At 36.7% G+C, this 15,648-nt stretch overlaps 1 protein-coding gene across 3 annotated transcripts in view; it reads right to left on the bottom strand.

The window, feature by feature from the left end:
• The window catches only part of RFX6 (regulatory factor X6), a 123,340-nt gene that overhangs the window by 18,173 nt on the left and 89,519 nt on the right, over positions 1-15,648 (bottom strand). For 2 of the 3 annotated variants that reach the window (XM_059890146.1, XM_003586463.6), the window contains exons 6-9: positions 14,886-14,913; positions 4,799-4,906; positions 956-1,033; positions 725-838 (exon numbers count right to left, since the gene is read on the bottom strand). In XM_059890146.1, coding sequence (XP_059746129.1) covers positions 725-838; positions 956-1,033; positions 4,799-4,906; positions 14,886-14,913 — 328 coding nt within the window. The remainder of the gene's footprint in view (positions 1-724; positions 839-955; positions 1,034-4,798; positions 4,907-14,885; positions 14,914-15,648) is intronic. The other variant, XM_059890147.1, reaches the window with a different exon arrangement.

Genomic DNA, 15,648 nt, shown 5'->3' on the forward strand with positions numbered 1-15,648 from the left:
ACTTAACAGGGCTCCAGCTTGGGTTTTCTTGCTTACCCAAATTATTAATATGTTTTAAAAGGAAAGCTTTTGTTTTTCCTTATGACAATTTAACAGGTTAATGCAGATAGACTCAATTCAAAATACCCAAATTGTAGCACAGTTTTCTCCCTCAGCTTGGACCTGTATCTGCTCTAACTTGGGAACAGATTCCTGGGGGAATTAGCTTTACCCTCTTTCCAGCTGAATGGCTGGTTCTGTGGCCAACCATCTCCTCTTTGCTTTCAATATCCTTCCTGATCCTTCTATAGACACTTAGGGACTCTTGTTTGGCTTAAGAACAAAATTCATCATTAATGCATTAACATTAGAGATTTCCAGATTTTTCAAGTTATTAGTCCTATAAGAGTGCTTAATTCTGCTTTTCCCCAAACTCTGATACTGTGAAAAAGCCACTATTTATTCTGAAAACATCTTAGACAGTTAATAAAATTATGTAAGTTTTTATGGAAGTGTGTCACATTTAGAATCATTCTTAGCTGTAAACAGAAACTGATTTTTGTTTTACTTAATATAAATTTACATTAAAATACATTCACTATTACATACTATTAAGCTGATTGCTTTCTAATCAGAAAAAATTAATAGTGCATCTCCAGCTAGAAATAACAAGTTTTACTGAAAACATATTGAAAAGTTTAGATGGAATGAGAAATACATGTTTAAGTCATCCTAAAGAGCTTACCTTATAAAGAATTGAGTCACAAACACAGAAAATGTCAATTATAACTGGGTTTTCAAGCAGGGGAAGAAGATGATCAGGCATTCCTTGCCAAAAGTGTAATAAGAAATGCTGAATCTAGTTGAGAACAAAGAGTATGTACATTAACATTTTTCCTTAACATGAACTTGTATGAAAAACAAGAAAAGAATGTTTATATAATACAGTCAGCAAAGCGTTCTTTGTTACTCTTACCTCCTCAAAGTTCCCATTTATTGCATTGTCCAAGATGCACTGGCAGTGAGTTTTGTACATCATTATTAGGGTATCAACCTATATTGAGGAAGAAAAATCTTAACAAAAGCACCCTTTCAATGCTGCCTTCATTTTGTTCATGCATACATTTGTTCATATATTCAAGCACATGGTTAAAATTCCTGTTATGTACCAAGCACTGTGCTCAATGCTGAGGAAACAAAGGTGAAGGCGTAATTCTTATTTTAAGGCGCACACTGCCTTGTGAAGGGACAAAGGCGAGCAAATGGATAGTTGCAGGACAGTGTGATAAGAAAAACGAAAAAAGTGATTGTTTAGGGAACTATCAGTCAAAGTGACATTGTAATTTTCTGCTTAATAAGGAAATCTCCTTTGATTGGAGAAATAAATGTAAAATGATAACATACATGAACTCTTCCCACAGTTTTATTAAGCAGGTGCTTGGGCAGCGTGGTGCAGGGGTTTCCAGTTTCGGCTATGGAGTCAGCTAACACTGAACAGGCTCCACTGCACTGTTTTGCACAGGTTGCTTTGTCTCTGATCCCAAGCTTTATATCTTCAAGTAGTAATAACATATTACTTATAAGGTGTTGAAGAAGATAAAACAAGACGTGCTGCACATGGAACCATTTTCCTCATGCAAAGTATAAGATCTGACTGTATTACCTCAAATTACTAATAATATTAAATAGACTCATTGGCCAAAAAAGATTTCAACATTAAATGTCTGTTACAAAAATTCTCTGTTTCCATGTATACACTAATACTTGTATCCACAGATAGAAAATCTTAAACATCTTACAATTTGCAGAAGGTTAGAACTTGTTGGAGAAGGCACTGGTGACCCACTCCAGTACTCTTGCCTGGAAAATCCCATGGACAGAGGAGCCTGGTAGGCTGCAGTCCATGGGGTAGCTAAGAGTCGGACACAACTAAGGGACTTCGCTTTGACTTTTCACTTTCATGCATTGGAGAAGGAAATGGCAACCCACTCCAGTGTTCTTGCCTGGAGAATCCCAGGGACGGCGGAGCCTGGTGGGCTGCCGTCTATGGGGTCGCACAGAGTCGGACACAACTGAAGCGACTTAGCAGCAGCAGCAGCAGCAGCAGCAGCAGAACTTGTTAATCTTCTGGGAAACTAGGAACACCCATGTTCAAAACATTTTTATTTTATAAGCTAGAAATATTGCTACCTGTTACAGGTTGTGTGTTCTATGTGAACAGAGGAACAGGCTTAGATGTTAGAGGTGTGAACTCTGCCTGCAGGATACCTGGATTTGAATGCTAGCTCTCATCTGCCACTTAGTAGCTATGTGATGTCGGGCAAAGTACTTAACATTTATGTGTTTTAATTTCCTCATCTATAAAATGGAGATCATAAAAACAGTAAATATCTAATCGGGTTGTTATGAGGACTAAATAAATTAACACATGAAAGTGGCTGGAGTAATCCATAATACAATACTATGGTTAACTATTTTTATCTTTATAGTATCTAGGGTGGTGATGGTGACAGGGATGTCCTACTCCAATTCTTTGCTCTCCAACCTTTATCCCTGCAGCCCACCGACATCAGACATCTTTGTGGTTTAGTGTAAAGCTGTATAATGATGGCATGCAAATTACCAATCTACCTCTAAGGAGGTATGCTGACTACACACCTCTGCCAGGATATGTCACCACTGATGCAAATGAAATATGCTCTTTACCTTAAGCAACGATTTTCAGATGGGCCGCAAGACATAGTTTCAAATGAAGATAAGAACAGCATGAATGATAGAAAGGAAATAATAACTGTTGTCAAAAATTAACCCTTTGACCCCTGAAAGCCACTAAAGAACAAGTGAACTTTTATCTTCACAAGTGTTTCCATTTATTTGTGTCAATTTTGTTTTCTTCTATACAGAAAGCATCAAAAATTGTAAATCTTATCATTGGTACTTTGCTTATTTAATAGTTACACAGTCTTAGGGTAAGAACTTTTCACTGTAGCATACTTTGCAGTCTTTATAAACATAATTTTGCTCAATTTCCTGAGAACATACATCACATTATAGAGGGTAGAATCAGAGGCAAGTCTTCGCTCTAGTAAAGTCAGTGAGCAAGAGAGGGGGTAGCACCTGTCTTGAGTGACGCTCTGATGGGGGCAAAAAGCAGGTCCCTCAGCTTCAGCAAACACCATTCACTGGGGTCAGCTTCCCACTAGGCAGCCTCCATCATATCTGCCTCAAGAAAGTAGGTGCTTAAAAGTGTTCCGCTTCAGCCACACCCCTCTTTCTATGAACTGACATGTTGCCTGGGGAACTTGGCTACTGTCTAGGTAGGTAAAAGGCAGGGCCCAGCTGTCCTCAAAGGACAAAGGGAAGTATGGGGCTCATGATGGGGGCCACTGGGAATGAATTTAGAAACCAGAGCTTATTTAAGCATCTTGAATACTGAGTGAGAAATGATCTACAGACCAGTTTTTCAAGTTGACAGATAAGGAATTCCTTGGAGGTTAGAGAAGGCTGAAATAAACTACTGGAACATGTTCCTCACTTCTTTTTTTCTTTGTTACTCTCTCCGTCTACCCTCCTCACCTGGTATATTTACATAGTAAACATCTTCTTGATATGTTTGCATGTGAGCCATCCTCTCCACAAAGGTGAGCCAATAATACCCTCCCCCAAAGAACTGTGTTCCCCAAGGTCCCGCAGATTTCCACAAGTTCCCCCACAAATTGTCACATGTTAACATTTACTGGAAGTGTCTCCAATCTGAAGTGATAATATCATATTATTTCCATAAGGTTAAAAGATGATGTGATGACCTTGAGAAATGTGATGGGAGAGGAGCATAGTAGGAAGTGGACATACTTCAGGAGGCTTGCCTGGATCTGGGAACTACCTTCAATATTTTGCCTGTTCCTAACTGGGAAATAAGTCTGTCAGTATTATGAATTACAATGAAGTTACTGTGCATCTCTACTTATCTATGAATAGACCTTTTTAACAGCATGTCATTTTTATTTCCAGTTTCTACAAATGCCCATTACTAAACACAGCTGGACATTGTTAATCATATTCATCTGTCTTTGCACCTTAAAAATATGAACTGACTTAAATATACTCTGAAAGATATTTTCTCAAATGCTAATAGAAAATGAACTTTAGTTGAAAAGAATGTAGAAATCTTTATGCTCTGATATAATAGTGGATCCTGCTATTAGTCAGCCAGCAGATACCCAGCAAATGCCTCTAGAAGTTTAGAAATAGGGGAGCATTTAGCTTTAGACTTTACTACATAAGCAATGCAATTTATTTTATAAACTGAATTTCAGGAAACTGTTTCTTCTTTAACTTTCAAAAAATTTTGCCACAGAGCACAAAGTTTCATAATTGAGAAGAATCTTTGGAATCTTCGAGTAAGGTATCACCCCCTCAATGATAGGAAAAAATTCTGTCCTAGAGAAGTGGTTGATGACCAATTACTGAAATGAAATGGTGCTAGTAGAAAATACCACACTTAAAATGAAAGAAATTGCATATGATAGGCACATTCTAGGATTTTCTTCCTTGATACTGAGTTTTAAATAAAAAATAAACTTTAGTCTTTTGAGGTTTATTTTACCACCTTCTGATAATATACTATCAGGGAGATGGTAAATAATTAATTGGAAAGTCCTGAATCAATGTTAGTAAACATTTGTCCCTCCTATAAATCAGTCAATTATGTTTGATTATGCAGATTTCTGTTTCCCACGAGTGCCATGAGATTCCCAGCAAATTGAGATATGGAACCAACATATCAGAAAATCAATAGAGAAGTATCTTTAATTGATACCTTGTCCTTAGAAAGGCATCCTTGGTACACAAGGTGTTGAGCGCTGGGGAATTCTGGAAGAAGTGTTCCAGTTTTTGAGCTAAGTGAATATTTACGAGTGAAGCCACCCTATAATTTAAAAAATGAAAAGAAATAAATCATTATCAACTATTTGATAATGACAGAGAATTCTACAATATACAATTCTAACAATATAGAAACCTACAAAATTTCATTCTTCTTTATCTTTCAAACCATAACAAGTCAGGAGGTTTGAGTAAACTGTTTATTAGATCAAATACCTGGATAAACTAATATTTCAGCAGAATTACTGTTGCCAAATCATACATAGTTTCACAGTTGGGGCCTTTTTCTTTTACTTCGGATTTTAGTTTTAAATACTTTTTCAGTTTTCACAACTTTTAGAAATTTTAGTTCACAAGTTTACATTTGTTAATGACATGTTTTAAAGAGCTACTTTTAGGCTACTGAAATTACTTTACTATGAAAGGGTCAGAAATTGCCAAATTCATCTATGAATTACCAAATCATTTATGGATTAAATAAATGAGATGGTAAGAAGTTTTAATTTATTATACCTCAGAAATAATTAGTGGTAAAATTGTGATTGAAGCCTAACTCTTCAGACTCCCAAACTAGTACTCAGGATTTTCCCATCTCAACCTCCCTCCCTCTGCCAAATTCAGGTACTTGTTTTATTTTGAATCCTTTGGAAAGCACCCTTCAAAGGTTGGAGAAGGAAATAGCAACCTACTCCAGTATTCCTGCCTGGAAAATCCCATGAACAGAGGAGCCTGGTGGGCTATATAGTCCAAACGGTTGCAAAGAGTCAGACATGACTGAGCCACAAAGCACCCTCTGGTAGTTTCCCGAAAATCAGAAAAAGTGACAAATAAGTAACATATAATACTGCAATTCTAATGTACCTACAAGAAACCCACACATAGAGAGAAAGAATACATAGTCATGGTGGAACCAGAGCCTTAGCAAAGGCTTCCCAGATGGCTCAGTGTTAAAGAATCTGCCTTTAGCACTGTTAGGAGGTGTAGGAGACGCAGGTTGGATCCCTGGGTTGAGACGATGCCCTGGTGGAGGAAATGGCAACCCACTTCAATATTCTTGCCTAGGAAATCCCATGGACAGAAGAGCCTAGCGGGCTACAATCCACGGGGTTGCAAAGGGTCAGATGACTGAACATGCACGCACACACTCATAGGTCACAACTGATTGTTGGTTTTGTTTGTGGAGAATGCCTACATATATTAACATTGATGAATTACAAAACCTAATGTTGAATGGGCTTCCTTGGTGGCTCAGAGGTTAAAGTGTCTGCCTGCAATGCGGGAGACTTGGGTTCGATCCCTGGGTTGGGAAGATCCCCTGGAGAAGGAAATGGCAACCCACTCCAGTATTCTTGCCTGGAGAATCCCATGGACGGAGGAGCCTGGTGGGCTACAGTCCACGGGGTTGCAGAGAGTCGGACACGACTGAGCGACTTCACTCACTCAATGTTGAATGAAACCAGAAAGTCATAGAAAAAGTGAATCCATTTTTATGTAGGAACAATAATAAATAATGCATTGGTGGTAAATTGGACAATGATAAACAATATATAATATTAACTATTTTAATCATTTTAAAAGATACAGTTCAGTGGTACTAAGTACAATCATCACTACATTGTTTAATATTGATGGTATACACTCATAAGTGATAAACTTTAATGAATGACAAAGGAGTAATTAGCACCAAATTCTGTGAGCAGTAATGTTTGGTAGGGACAGGAAGTGATTATGGTGAGGGCACAAAGAGGACTTTTCTCTTTTAAACAATGAGGTAGGTTATGAGTTTTTATCTTAGGCTTATTTTAAAAACTCCGTGTGTGTGCATGTGTTACAATAATACATTTCCCAATAAAAATGTTGGAGTGCTATGGAAACACATATTAAGGAACAGAGTATATGTCTTTTGACTATTATTTAAAATTCTCATGTTGATAAATAATAGTTTTGTGATAGAAGCCAGCAACACATATGAAACATCAACAGGGGGAAGAGCGCCTAAAGAAAAAAAGTCAAAAATTAAATTTGTCTGGATATGTTAACAAGTGTGTACAAAGCTGGTATAAATCAAATGATAATATTCTGTCTAGAACCTATAACACAAAAAGAAAGGAGAGATTGATAAACTGGGAAAAATTAGATGTTCATTTTAATTCCACTAGTAGGCTTTCTATTTTAATTGCACTAAATGAGGTGCCAAATCTTAGACCAGCTATAGAGGTCTGTTTCTTTTTCTTTTCTTTTTCTCTCAACTGATGACTTCACTACTCTTGAACGATTAGGAATCTTTTTTCCAAAAGAAAACAAGAAGGAACCTACAGAAAAGAAACAATATGATTAGAAGCAAGAGGGTCTGATTTATGAGGAAAGATTAAAGGATTTAAGCTGCACAGTTTGGTTAAGTGATGACTAAAAGAGAGCATGATAACAGTCTACAAATATTTGAAAAGCATATACCAAGGAGGGAGGATTTGCTATTTATCTTGGTACAAAGTTGTTAAACTGGTCGTGAATGGTTGATATTAAGGAGAAGGCTATCAGGGAAACTTCCTGGTTGAAATGTATGAAATCAAGGGACTATTCCCTAGGAAATAATGGCAACTTCATTACCAGAGCCAATTTTGAAAACAAAATTGGACCCACACTGGAAGATTCACAGGAAAAGTTTTCTTCGACCAGGACAAAGTATTAAAACTAGGTTTCATTTGTTTGTTTATTCCTGGCAATTAAAGGGTTCTGAGACTTTCTCTAAGATATTTTTGAAATGTGAACCACTATATTTATGAATAAAACATTTTAAACAATCAAAATTCATACTGCTGGTTGATAATGACTCTTAATTTTCTCTCCATGTTTTGTTTTGCTTTTGTTGCCATTGATTTTGTTCACTTTTAAATTATGAGCCATTTAAAACTTAAAAGAAGGTATATATAAAAAGTAATAAATACTCATACTTACCGTCTTGAGACATCAGACATTTGAAATACTATCGTGGCCTCCTTTGCCCTCTCTAATTTCATTCCCATCCCCCTCATAAGGAATAATTAATGTTCTGGATTTGGTTTATATCATTACTATACAAACCTTTAAAAATTTACCTCTTATGTAAATGCTTTTAAATAACATATACTATTGCTTTAAAACTGGTACCATATAGTATGTATTTTTCTACATGCAATGAGCTTTTTTGCACACTTTACGTATTCAAGATGAACCTAATTTGATTCTTAAGGCTATAGTTCACTCATTTCCAAAGCAGTGTAGTATTTTCTTAAATATATAAAATTTTGTTTTCCTACTATATCATAATGGAATTTTTATTTTTTGGTATTCTGAAATTATAAACAATACTGCAGTGAACGTCCACACACATGCCTTCTTGTGCACAGTGTGAAGGTTTCTCTAGGAAGGCAGTCGTAATGTGTGTGAACTTTCTGTTTTATTAGGTATTGCCCCTTCTACCATTTAGAAAAGCTTCTTAGCTCCCATTCTTAACAAGGCTATATTTTAATAGTTTTAATTGCTGCTAGTTCAGTAATAGTAAAATGATTACTCATTAAGGTTTTAATGTTCATTTTCATTTTAAAAATAGATATATTTATTGGCAGGGTGGTATTCAAAATATTTATTGACTACACATTATAAAGGGCTTCCCCAGTGGCTCAGTGGTAAAGACTCTGCTTGCAATGCGGGAGCTGCAGGAGACACGGGTTCGATCCTTGGGTCAGGAAGATCCCCTGAGGAAGGGCATGGCAACCCACTCCAGTATTCTTGCCTGGAGAATCCCATGGACAGAGGAGCCTGGCGGGCTACTGTCCATGGGGTCACACAGAGTCAGACACGACTGAAGCGACTTAGCACGCACGCACGCATTATAGAGCCTGGTCTATCAGAACAGGCACCGTGAGCACCGACACTGTGTGTGTCATTCTTTTTCACCTTGGTGACTTGCCTGTTCACACACTTTACTGTATTTCTATTGGGTGGTCTTTTTATCGGGCTTCTCTGGTGGCTCAGACAATTTTTATTATTGAGTTGAACACACTCTAAGTGCCGTCTGATAGAACTTTCTGGGATGATGAAAATGTTCTATTATCTGCACTGTTCAAACACAATATTCACTAGCCAGCACTTGAAATGTAAATAATGTGACAAAGAAACTGAATGTTTTAGGTAATTAATAGTCATTTGTGGCTAGTGGCTGCCATACTGCATAGCATAGTATTTGTAGCTATTAATCCTCTATCACTTATATATGATATATACCCAGATTTATGTTATACATTTTACATATTTGAAGCCATATTTGTTTTTGCATCCTGTTTTACTTCCTAACACTTCTCCATGTCATTAAAAGTCTTTAATAAATGATATGATATTCAGTCCTGTAAACGTCTTACAAATTATGTGACCATTTTTTATTATTGGTCATTTAGATTGATATGTTTCACACCATAGTCAATAACAATTTTGTACATAATATTTTGTTTGCATTTTCTATTTTTTCTTTATGTGAGATTCATACAAAGGTGAAATTAGTGGGAGAAAGAGTATGAACATGTCTAAGATTTGAACATGGATCTTGCAATGATCTTCCAGAAAATTTGTTCTGTCTTCACCAGCAGGATATGAAAGAGCTTATCTCACCATACTTTTACCAGCTTAATAATAATTTTTATATTTGACAATTTCATTATTTAAAATCTAATTTAAATGTATTTGGTAGTTCATTTTCATGCATTTATTGGCCTTTTCTTCCTCGTGTGTTTTGTCTATTCATGTCTTTTTAAAAAACTGTTATTGAGGTCCTCCTATTTTTTAAATAAATTGCTAGTATTTCTTCACGTAGTAGAGATGTTATCCTATTGTCATATTTGCATGTGACAATGGACTAATATCTTCCCATTGTCTTTTTTTGACTTCAGATTTTGTATATGATACTTTGATTTAAAGAATTTTTCATGTTTTCATTTTTTTCCCTTTGAAATTTCTTAAATTGTTTTCATGCTTAAAAAGTTATTCTCCCTTCAGAAAGGAGGTAGATATATTTCCTTCTAATTATTATTTTTTATTTAATAACTTATATGAACTTCATACAGATATAAACTTTAGAATTTTTTTTTCCAAAATAGACCATTTTTCTAACATTAAGCCCTGAAGAATTTTACTTATTTATTTGGTACTCTCTCTTCTTCCATAAAGGAATTATGACAATTCATTGAAAAATACTTCTTCCTTCATTGGGTATAATGTGTCCTTTCTTACACACTAAATTATTACATACACTTGGGCCTTTTTTCAGGTATCTAATCTCTGCTGTAGATTTGTTCTACCTACATTTGAGTTAGTATAATAGTGTCATAATTTTGATATCTGCCAGACATGGCTCCTTTGAGTATTCTTCTTTATACTTCCCTCAACTATTACTTCCTATACACCCTTTGTGCAGGCGTGCATGCTCAGTCACTGAGTCGTGTTATACTCATTGTGACCGCAGGGACTGTAGCCTGCCAGGCTCCTTTGCCCATGGAATTTTCCAGGCAAGAACACTACAGTGACTTGCCATTTCCTACTGCCAGGAATCTTCCCCATCCAGAGACTGAACGCGTGTCCTTGCGTCTCCTGCATTGGCAGGTGGATTCTTTACCACTGAGCAACCTGGGAAACCCCATATATCCTTTTAGATCAAGTTAATTTCCAAAAATAACTGCTCATTCAAATTTTTTTAATATAAAATTTTTTTAAATTGGAGGCTAATTACTTTACAATATTGTATTGGTTTTGCCATATATGCATCAACATGAATCCGCCATGGCTGTACATGTGTTCCCCATCCTGAATCCCCCTCCCACCTCCCTCTCAAATTTTTAAATAGAGTATTAAATGTCTAAATTTAAGGAAGAATTGACACAGGGTAGCCATTCCCCTTTTCAGAGGATCTTCCCAACCCAGGGATTGAACCTGGGTCTCCTGCTTTGCAGGCAGATTTTTTACCATGTGAGCCACCAGGGATGGCTTTTCTTTTGATTACTCCCAAATATTTTGCATTTCTGCTGTTTCCTGAAATTTACATTTTACAATGTTCTACCTTTCCTGTCTTCCCCAGAAACTGTTCCCACCTCTCTCAACCGGGAATCTGTGAGAAAAGTTCTGTAGAAAACAATTTGAATGACCATTTTCTCAGTTCTCCCAAGGAAAGCACTTGGCTAGTACAATTCCAGATGCATAAGAGTACTCATTCCCTACATACAATGGATGCCTTGGGGCATTGAGACTACATTCTGTCTGGAAATCCTGACTGAGAAGAGCTGGGACTTCAAAGTTCTTCAGACTTCTACGACCCCCTACCAAGATTTCACTCACAGAAAATGACCTGACTGCTGGTACCTCAGAGAGGAAACGAAACCCACCAAACTATCTCAATTTCCTGCCACAAAATCTACAAACCTACTTCATCTGAACTAAGCCATTCCTCTTTTCAGTTTTAATGAAATAAATGTCCTTCTCTCTAGGGCCACTTCCTCCACTCCAAAGCTCTTCCTTGCCCATCTCTTCAGTGACCCTGTACTCTCAATTCTCTTTCACATCTTCAGTCTCTACTCTTTACTGACTATGTTTTATCAACATCAGAACCACAGTTCAATCTTCCTTCTGAACTAATGGTCAAGCCCACCCCTATCCTAAGTTTTCTACATTCAATTCCACTGCCCACTCATTTCACAAATCAGTCAAACCCTAGCTCTCTCACAAATCAATTCAAACCCTAGCACTGAAAATGCTCTCCCTGAAGTTATTGTCTGTACTTAACTCATTCCATAGACCTTTTCCAATCCGTGTCTTGATGGCCCTTTAGCTCCATTTGATAGCAGCAAGCATTCCCTTCCCTTGGAAGCACTCTTTTCTCCTGGCTTCTGTGTCACTATGTTCTCCTTTCTCTTCCCTCTCTGGATTCTCCTCTCTTGTTCTTCTTTCCCACTTTTCACAACTCTTTTCTCATAATGTTTTTTTCTTCTCATTTATTTTCTCCCTTTATATGTTTACCCTTTACCATGACTTCAGTCACCACCAAACTAAATACCTAAATCCTCTCATCCAGTCATATATATCCAACTGCTCACTTCAAGTATACACTGGATATTTTATAAACACATCAAATATGTGTTGTTGTTCAGCCACTATGTCATGTCCAGCTCTTTGCAACCCCACAGACTGCAGCAAATCAGACTTCCCTGTTCTTCACTATCTCTCAGAGTTGGCTCAAACTCATGTTTGTTGAGTTGGTGATGCTATACAACAATCTCATCCTCTGTCACCCTCTCCTCCTCTCACCTCAATCTTTCTCAGGATCAGGGTCTTTTCCTTGGTGGCTTCCCTGGTGGCTCAGACAGTAAAGAATCTGCTTGCAATGCAAGAGATTTGGGTTCATTCCCTGGGTCGGGAAGATCCCCTGGAGAAGGGAATGGCTACCCACTTCAGTATTCTTGCCTGGAGAATTCTATGGACAGAGGAACCTGGCAGGCCACAGTCCATGAGGTCACAAAGAGTCGGACACAACATAAAATATAGCAAGTTCCAAACTGAGCCCTTCATCTTTCTATTCTTTCTACTAGTTTCTCTTCCAGTACTTCCTGGCTAAAATCAGTCATTTCTCTCCATCCTTTGGGCTTTTATCCTTATTTGGATATTTTCTTATCCAGACTATCCATGTATCTATAGCATGATGCTCCTTTTGTTTGCCTTCCTGTTTGCTGGTTTTTAATATTTGACAACATCAGAGACATTTTTGGTTTTCACAGTGAGGTGGAGGGAGAGCTATTGGATCTGATGGATAGAAACCAGAGACTCTGTGATGTTGAAATATCCTACAAATGCACAGGACATCTCCCACTACACAGAATTATCTGGCCTAAAATGTCAGTGGTACTAAGGCTGAGAAATCCTAATCTATGTTCCATCTGTCTGGACCACTCTTCTCCTCCTCTAAAATCCTACTTATCTCAGTTCTATCTTTAAATGTTACTTCCTGTAGGAAATGTCCTTAATCACTTATACTAGGTTAACCCTCAAGACACTCTTTATGATTAGTTATGATTACTTGCTCAAGGTACATTTTTCTGCTACACTATATAGGATCAAACTTATCCATTCACAATTTTGTTCCCACATACCTATAATACCACATATCTATTAATTAACATTTCAACCATGGGTTTAAAAAATAGAATTTTATTTTGAATTTGTAAGAAAACAAATACATCTCAGTTTCCTTAGCTGTAAATTGGCAATATTATTACCTATTTTCCCTACCTCACCATTCTTAATGCTTAAATGACCTGAAGGATATGAAGATTTGCACTGAAAGTCTCACATCCTAAGCAAACTGATGGTTGGTCACTCCAAATACAAAACAATTTTAAAAAATTTCAACTTTGTTAAACACATATCTTATCATAATTTTTTTAAAGTATTTAGACTCATTGGAAAAGACCCTGATGCTGGGAAAGATTGAGGGCAAGAGGAGAAGGGGGCAACAGAGGATGAGATGGTTGGATGACATCACTGACTCAATAAACATAAGTTTGAGCAACCAGGAGATAGTGAGGGACAGGGAAGTCTGGCACGCTGCAGTCCATGGGGTCACAAAAAGTCAGACATGACTTAGTGACTGAACAACAAAAAGAATATTTTCGAGCTTTTAGACAGCCCTTAACTGTGCTCATTTATATAATAATCACAATAATTATACTCTATTATTGCTTCAGGTAGCTTTAGAAAAATAGGCTGTATAGGCTAATTGAAAATTTATTTTTACTTTATTAACAAAATCTATACCCGAGTTTTTATTGTGCTCTTCTAAGGAGGAAGAAGTAGACATGAGAAAAATTTTTCTTTTACTTGATAAAGCGAGGCTTGCCACCTGCATGCTGTACCAGCTAATGGACTGATGGTACCACCAGCTCTTCAAAACAGTAGAAGGAACACCTGAGAGAAATGATTTAAACTCCCTATTGACATAAACTTCAGTCAACTGAAGTGTATTTCTAAGTCAATATTTTTGCACTTTCACAACTGTTTATCTAATAAAGAGCTATTATTTCATTGATAAAAAAGCAATCTGGAGGATTTTATTATGTAATTAGCCATTAACTGTATTAAAAGCACTTGTGGGAAGAAATTGGCCATTTCAGAAGATTGGGGGTTTTTATATTATTTCTTAATATGTTTGCATCATTTCACCAAACTAATGGAGTTACAATTTACCTCAGGTCCAGATGGACCACACAACACACTGTCATGGGCCCAGGGTTCTGTGGCACCTCCTTTAATGATTAGTTAACTTGAGGATAATGAAGACATGATCATGTGCCTAATTAGCCATGCAGTCTCTAATGGTAGTTTAAGTCATTTAGATAAAGTCAGTTTGTTGACCTGTTCTTTGGTTGGGAGTGAGAAGGGGGAGGGGAGTCTACAGAGAAAGTGTGTGTTGGGTGAGAAAGTGTGTGCTGTGTGTGTGGTGGGCCCTTTCTCCTTACCTCCCACCTCTGCCACACCCTGCCATCACCCCCAGTGCAGAAGAGAGAAGCAACATCACACACATACACGGTAAAACATCACAGCGTAACATTTGGGTTCTTGACAACTATTAAAGGTTTTGTCTAAATAGGTATATATACTCCAAACACCAGTTTTTTCCATATCCTCAGCTTTAGGCTTTTTAAAATTTAAATAAAAATTTTTTGGATCAATGGTGGTCTTTTAAAAAATACTCTTTCTAGTATCTAATACTAGGTGAGAATAATTGAAAAATTCCCCCTGCTAGGTTAATTGGAGGTTCAGTAGGTCCATGTAAAGAATCGTTAATTGCCCCAAATCTAATTTAACTCTGTCTGAAGTGCTCAGCCATTCAAGGGACTCTTAATAAATAACATTTATTTCTATATTTGCTAATAAGGATGAATAACCCTATTGTTAAGCTTGTAATACATGTTATAGCGATATATAATATAAATGAAAATAATTCTTACCTCATTCTTCAGCTTGCTTCCAGAAAACCTTAAAAATAAGAACATTTTTCAGTAATTAAAAATACATATACAGTTATAGCTATCAAGGAAATGCAGAGGACCTACAAAAGTAGTAACTACACCACGACTAGTGAAATAAATCTAGAGAAATGTGTTTGATTTTCAAAGGGACCCAAGCCTCTAAGGGAAAGCAGAATAAAGGATACTGAGCAGTCAGGTAAGAATTGAGACAAGGAAGGCACATAATACGAAGCATTGTGTGTTCTAGCCTGTATTTTCACTTCACAGCAAGCAGTGGTTAATAAGCTGCCATAATGTTCTCTATAGTATCTGAGTTTCATCTTAGTATGACTTAGGTGACTAAAGTTATTTGCTTTTCCACAAGATATCTTACTTTTAAAAATAAATCATTCTTTTAAGAGTTAAGAGCAGTTCTTGGTAAATCATACCATAAAGAAATTTCAGATGCAGATCTAATCGTTTAGAGTTCTAATTTTTAAAAAATAATAATTGCATATTATCACTGGTTTCATTCAATGCCACCTTACTTGTCAATAACATCCTCCTGAGAGTTGATGGCAGATTAGAGCAACATGTTCTTTATATTCGTTTGTATTTTTTCCTTCACAGAGACTCAGTAGCTGGGGTCAGAAGCTTTATCATACTAAAGTAAGCTGGTATATCAGAGCATATGTGACTAGAGATGAATAAGCTTTTCATTCTCATAAGATACTGGCCAAAGCATCTTTAAAGCAGGTTATCA

This window comes from Bos taurus, chromosome 9 (assembly GCF_002263795.3).
Source record: "Bos taurus isolate L1 Dominette 01449 registration number 42190680 breed Hereford chromosome 9, ARS-UCD2.0, whole genome shotgun sequence".
Taxonomy (NCBI): Eukaryota; Metazoa; Chordata; class Mammalia; order Artiodactyla; family Bovidae; genus Bos; species Bos taurus.